At 40.8% G+C, this 7418-nt stretch overlaps 1 protein-coding gene across 1 annotated transcript in view; it reads left to right on the top strand.

Moving 5' to 3' along the window:
- The first annotated feature begins 7075 nt into the window (after positions 1–7075).
- Positions 7076–7418, top strand: part of LOC117507949 (ammonium transporter Rh type B-like) — a 1563-nt gene continuing 1220 nt past the window's right edge. Inside the window, 1 exon segment of the mRNA XM_034167701.1 lies at positions 7076–7418. This exon segment is cut by the window's right edge and continues 121 nt beyond it. Coding sequence (XP_034023592.1) covers positions 7076–7418 — 343 coding nt within the window.

Below are 7418 nucleotides of genomic sequence, written 5' to 3'. Positions count from 1 at the left end.
CCTCTTGCCAAGGGAACTCAGAAATCTATCTCCATGTGTGCCACATTTGGTCAAAATCTGAGTTTTTCCATTTTTTTTGTTTTTATCTAAATTTTGACGTTTAATCCCAATGATATTGACATTTGGCAAAAGAACCTCTTTAAGGGCAAAAGCCCTGAAGGGAGCAGGGGAACGGGTAAACAGACACACAGATGAACGCAGATGAAATTATAGTCTCATGAACATCTGTATGGAGAACACATATCTGATTTTTAGACATCCTGCAACTTGAAGATTCCGGGTTTTTTTTTTTTTTTTTTTTGTCTTTTCTCTTTGTGACTCACTGTCTTCACTGCTGTATCCATAGCAAATATTCACTTACTGAATGCCACCGTGGAATACATAGAAAAACAGACAATATTTCAGCTAGGGCAAAACAAACGCAGCATGAAAGCTGTGCAATGCAGATGTCCTGTAAATAATGAAGTGCTGTCAATCTTTTTGTTCTGCAGCCTGCACATGAACATTGTACTCTTACCTTTCCTGGAACATTGTCTAATCAGCATCTGTTGTGGAAAGTTACAGGATTTATGGAAATTGTTATCATAAAAAAAAAACATAAATCAATATCAATATCCTCTCTGATATATTCTACTGAATACTAACTACAAGCGAAGAAATGCTAATTGTGATGTTGTGGCTTACAGCGTGTCAACACTTAACCATTTTGTTGCCATGGTGATTGCACAGTTGGAGGGATGGCGATACAGCGCAACCTGGTGAATAAGCATGTTATAGATTGAAATATGACTACTGTGTGGCTATTTGGAAATACAGATGAAACTGTGAGTATGAATGATCAATCCATCCACTTGCATTATAGATTCCCTGGCTTTTTATCAGGTGCAAGATCAAGATTTTCACGTTACAGACATGTTGGTAGAAAAATGGTGTCTGTGCAGAACATAAAACATTTGGTTTAGGTTTTAAAAAACATGGCCTTTTCCCTACTGCCAGCATGTGGGATTTGTTATTATTTCATTCATTAATTAATTTATGTAATAAATGTTTACAACAACAAAATTTTCTAAATATATGCTAAAATGTATCTTGACAGAAAAAGCAAAAGCACAAAATTACTGCCAAATTCAGTGAAAAAAGTTGCTGGATTGTTGTTAGATTTTCAATATTTAGGGCCCCTTCACACATAACACGACTGAAGCCGACTAGTGCACGAAGGAGGAATTGCATGCCATTTGGGAAAAATCGGAGCTGCCTCCAATGCCCCGTACACCTGTCGCTACAACACCGCTTGCTTGACACTTAGAAAATGTGTGGCCATTCGTGCTGTTAGCATGAAAATTGTGAGCAGACTATCACTTTCGCACTGGCGCTGAAATTCTTCTAAGTGTCCCCACGAGTGTGTCGTTGCAAAAAGCAACACACGTGATGTGCATGTGTATTGCACATGTGGGCGTGTGTCGCCCCTGCCACATGTGGCGTGCGGGGGAAGAGCACACTCGCATGACATGCTTACATGATCACATGGGGACCGCACAGCCACGTCTGAGCGCACACAGCCGGGCTGCAGCGGCTGCACACAGCGCACCTAGGCAGACTGCTGCATGTGAAACAGACCGTGCGCCGCAGGATTATGATACACCGTAACAAATGCCGTTTTGTCAGTTACTACAGCGCTTTTTTTTTCTTTTTTAATAAAAATATATTTATCTCCTTGTTGATTTTAAGCATTTTATGCTCCTGTTACAAGACAGCAATTGTAGTGTAGTGGAAAAGTTCCTGTCTGGTAATTTGAGCTTTTATAAATTGCAGGTTCAAATCCACAGAGTTATTTAACCGCAGAGTTCTGTATTGCGTCCCCTTTAATTTATTATTGATATCAACCCAGTGATTTTCACGAATTATACAGTTGGTTTTTATATTATTTTTCTCCACAGCAGCAGCGCGATGTGGTGCAACACATTCCAGCTGGTGACACTGTGTTCGTGCACGCGCTCAAGTGTGCAGGAAACCATCGCTGATGTGTCGTGCACGCCTGTGCAACCGTGCGTCCCACACGACAGCAGGTGGCTGGTTCATGGTTCCCCATTTCGTGTTTGGTTTGCGACTTTTCTTTCAGTTTCTGTGTCTTTAGTGTTATGTGTGAAGGGGCCTTATATATGTACATTGGTAGCATATGATCAGAATGTGACTATCCATCCATCCATTTTCAATACCTGCTTACTCCAATTAAGGGTCACAGGGAGCCGGAGCCTATGCTAGCAGTCACAGGGCATGAGGTACAGTACACCCTGGACAGGATGCCAGTCTGGTGCAGGGCCACATACAGACAGATAAACATTCACACTCACATGCACTCCTGCAGTCATTTTAAGTTCCCATCCACAGTCTAAACTTGAATTTTCAAATCAAAAAGATTAAATAGTGTAAACTCAAAGTTTTAAGAAAACGTTTGACTTACTTAAATAGTTCAGGTTTGCGTAACATGGTCTGACTTTTTGAGTAAATTAAACTCAGAATTTTTTGATTGACTTGAATTACTTGCATATTAAGTAAGCAAAACTTCAAAGTATAACTTAAGCACAACTTAAAAGAATTAAGTAATTATATATGAAAATATTTGAGCTGACTTAGCAAACACTTTAGCAGTGGTGGTGGCCAAGTGGTTAGTGCACTTGGTTTTGGTACAGAAGGTTTTGGTGGTAAGGTTAGACCTTACTTGTGTGAAGCACCTTGAGGCAATCTTGTTGTGATTTGACACTCTATAAATGAAAATAAATTGAAATTAAATTGAAATTGAAGGTTCCTTGTTCTAACCCCAACCCTGCCACATTTCTCTATGTAATGTGGAGTTGTGTCAGGAAGGGCATCTGGTGTAAAACTTGTGTCAGCTCAACATGCAGATCCACCTCAGATCTGCTGTGGTGACCCTGTGTGAAAAGCAAGGGAACAGCTGTGTTTATTTGTCTGTCTGTTAGCAGGATTACGTCAACAGTAGTGCACAGATTTTGATTAAATTTTCGTGACAGATAGATATTAGGCCAAGGAAGAACCCATTACATTTTGGAGTTGATCCGGATCTGGATTCTGATGAGGTTTCACTTTATATAATCGTTGAAGGATTACGTCAAAACTACTTCATGGATTTTGATGACATTTTTAACACAGATACATATCAGGCCAAAGAAGACTCTATTAAATTTTGGAGGTGATCTGGATCCGGATTCTGGATCAGGTTTCACTTTATATAGTCTTTGAAGGATTACATCAAAACTACTTCACGAATTCTCACCAAATTTTCATGATGGATACATATTAGGCCATGGAAAACTCCTTTAAATTTTGGGGTTGATCTGGATGAGAATCCGGATTCTGGATCAAGTTTCACTTTATATACGCTTTGAAGTGTTACATCAGAACTACTTCACAGATTCTCACAAATTTGCACTACAGATAGATAGGGCATGGAAGACTCCACTGAATTTTTGAGGTGATTCTGGATCAAGGAGATTCTGGATCAAGATTCACTTTATATAGGCCTTGGAGGATTATGTCAAAACTACTTCATGGATTCTCACCAAATTTTCACCACAAATACATATTAGACCATGGAGGATTCCATTACATTTTGGAGGTGATCCAGATCTGAATCCAGATTCTAGATCAAGATTTCCCTTTATATAAGCTTTGAAGGATTACGTCAAAACTACTTCATGGATTTTGATGACATTTTTAACACAGATACATATTAGGCCATGGAAGACTCCATTAAATTTTGGAGGTGATCTGGATGTGGATTCTGGATGAGGTTTCACTTTATATAATCTTTGAAGGATTATGTCAAAACTACTTCATGGATTCTCACCAAATTTGCACCACAGATAGATATTAGGCATGGAAGACTCCACTAAATTTTGGAGGTGATCTGGATCCAGATTCTAGATCAAGATTTCACTTTATATAGGCTTTGAAGGATTTCTTCAAAACTACTTCACAGATTCTCACAAATTTGCACCACAGATAGACATTAGGGCATGGAAGACTCCATTAAATTTTGGAGATGATCCAGATCTGGATTGGCGGATGTCAGAAATCTCTTATTGCTCTTGTTTTGCAGCAATGTACTGAGACTCAAGGCATTGCTGCAAAATAACAGAAAGCAGAGTTCTTCAAAACACAAGACATCCTTTTCTGACAACACCAAGGGCCTCTTCACACATAGTGCGAATTTGGTCGAATTGCGCATTAAGTGCGCATGAAGCAGGAATCGTATGCAAACCGTATAATTTTGTAGCTGCTTCCAACGCCTCGTACATCTGTTGCTACAACTATTTCCGCACACCAGTGGCTGAAAGACAGAGTGTGCGCTGTATGAGCCCATCAAACCCTCTCGTGGCAGGTGTTGGCCAAATTCCAGGTGATACGCACAAACATCTAACACCGCTCGCATGGCACTTAGACAATGTGTGGCCATTCGCATTTTTGGCACGACAACAGTCTGATGACAATCACTGCCATACTCACAGTGAAATTTGTCTAAGGTGCCCCACGAGGTGTGGCTTTGTGAGCTGAACTGTCACGAAGTGTGGCTATGACAGAAGCGGCCATGGAGATCTGTCATTCTGGACATCCCAGCTAGACAGTACTGTGTTTGGACAGACATGGACTAACAACTTACCACCATGACGTGCATGTGTCTGTTTGCTGTCATCAAGCGGACAAAAATAAAAACATATCACTGTGGTGATGGGCTGCAGCAAGCGAGCACGCGTGCACACGGCGCACACATGGACAGGCTGCCCGCAGGTTGAAACATACCATCAAATCATAACACGCAGCAGGCAATCTGACTGTCACGTCACCCACGTGAGCTCTGTTCCACATGACGCAGTGTCCTGCGGCACGCCATCCACAAGACACGCTTGTCGGCAAGACGCACGTGGGCCGGCAGGACACTCGCCAGCAGATGTGGACACGAATGAGATGAGCGAACTGCTTCTCATTCATGTGATTTCATGACTGTACATCAGTGACCATGGGTCATCTGCACAGGAACAGATGGATCATATTTGGATTGCTTGCTTGATGAGAGGGATGTAATACAATGCAATGCTTTTATATGGTGCGTTGTTTTTACTATTTTTTTTTAATACGTCCATGTGCTTCCTGATATAAGGCAGTGTTCAGCACCTTTTATAGGATGGTGATGGTAGGTCATTTGGTAAAGTTTCTTGCTACAATCAGAGCTTTTGGAAGGCGCAGGTTCAAATCTCATGGGTGACATGTATTTCTTATTTTTTTTTAACTGCATGATGTGTAACCACATTGTGCAGCTGGTGGCACTGCGTTCCTGCATACACGAACCATCACACCAGCATCGTGCATGCCTGCCCATCGGCGCAATGTTTCGTGATGCGCACATACCAGGTGCTCCAATGGGTGTTGCTCTGGAGTCGTACATATTCGCACTATGTGTGAAGGGGCCTTAAAATGTGCGTTTCAAACTCATAACAGACTATGCTTTGTGATGGAATATGCAAACAGAGGAGAACTCTTCTTTCTTATCCCGGGACTGACACAATTTTATGGTGCAGAAATAGTGTTAGTGCTGGGGTACCTACACTCAAGGAGTGTAGTTTACAGGGATCTAAAGCTGGAAAACCTAATACTAGATAAGGATGTACAGTAAAATCACCAGTGTAAAATTAACACTGACAGTGTGTTGAATTAACACTGCCAGTGTACATATGGTCCTATAGTCAGAGTAGGTGATTGGTGACTGGTGATTTTACTGTGTGGACATATAAAGATAACAGACTTTGGGCTGTGTAAAGACGGCAACACAGACGGTGCTACCATGAAAACCTTCTGTGGAACCATGGAGTACCTCGCACCAGAGGTTCTAGAAGACAATGACTATGGGGACTCTCCAAACTCTAGACACCTCAAGACTTGAGGTGAGGTTAGAGAGGCGTGGTTTTGACAAGAGGATCCTTAGTTCAAATCCCCTCCCCATGTTTAGAGCCTTATATAGTACACTGATATTGGTGTGCATGAGGATGTAAATGGCATCACTGTAAAGTATTTTGAACATCTGTATCAAATGGAGAAGAGCAATAGAAATGCAATCCATTTACACCTTAAAATCAGTAAATGGAAAGTAACTTGTACATTAAGTAATATATTAACTAGGTATTTTTTACTTTTACGTAGGTTTCTCAATTGGGAATTTTCACTTTTGGTTGATTCATTTTTAAGGTTATTGTATTATTACTTCAGTATAGACTTTCAGTACACTGTGGCCAAGTGGTTAGTGCGCTTGGTTTCAGTGCGGTTTCAGCCATATTTCTCCATGTAATGTGGAGTTGCACCAGGAGAAGGGCATCTGGCGTAACTTGTGCCAATTCAACATACAGTTCCACCTTCGATCTGCTGTGGCGACCCTGAGTGCAAAACAAGGGAGCAGGTGAAGGGACTTACTTACCGACCACCGTACGCTCTACACTTAAACTATTGAGCTTTCTGAACTATAAACCTGTTCACAGCTTTACAAGAACAATATATTAGAGAACCACAATCATCCAAAATATTCTAGCATTTTCTTTTTAGAGGAACATTTTTCTAACTCCAATAATTTTTTCTAAACTAAGAACCCACCTAAATATTTTTCAGCAAATATTTTCCACTTTATTCGAGACTAGGATTAATTTGTTAGGTTGGAACAATTTGAAGAGTAATCAAGATTTCACTTTATATAGACTTTGAAAAAAAAGATGGACAAATCCCAGCATTTGAGCAGCATAATAGTTTAGGTTATGTCCTTTGAGATCAAGAAGGACTTGTAACCTTTTTTTCATTGTATTTTTATTTCATTAGCTTCACATGTAAGACCCTTATCTCCCGTCTTATCGATTCTGGAGGAGTGTGAGAGACTAAAGTTCAGCCATTGTTGATGGGATCCTGTGTGGGTTTCTTCACCCAATGCTAGAACCTGCTCTTATCTGGTACAACAGAGGTATAAAAGGGGTGTTTGTAGCACTTGGAGTATTATTCTGACTTTGATTTTTGTATCACCATGAGTGCGTCTACAAGTTTAAGGGTGCGTCTGCCCGTCCTTGTGCTCACATTAGAGGTTGTCATGGTCGTGCTTTATGCTCTCTTTGTCACTTATGATGACAATACCAATGCTAAGCTGCGAAACAATCAGACGGAGCCCATGCAGAACTCCATGTATTATGACTATCCCTACTTTTCAGATGTCCAGGTGATGATCTTCATCGGTTTTGGCTGCCTGTTGGCCTTCTTCAGATTCTATGGTTTCAGCGGACTGGTCTTCAACTTTCTTACAGCTGCCTTTACAGTCCAGTGGGCTATTCTGATGCAAGGCTTCTTCCAGTTTTACTCCAATGGTAAAATTC

The sequence above is a fragment of the Thalassophryne amazonica genome, chromosome 3 (assembly GCF_902500255.1).
Source record: "Thalassophryne amazonica chromosome 3, fThaAma1.1, whole genome shotgun sequence".
In the NCBI taxonomy this organism is placed as follows: Eukaryota; Metazoa; Chordata; class Actinopteri; order Batrachoidiformes; family Batrachoididae; genus Thalassophryne; species Thalassophryne amazonica.
This window is presented reverse-complemented; position numbering and strand designations above follow the sequence as displayed.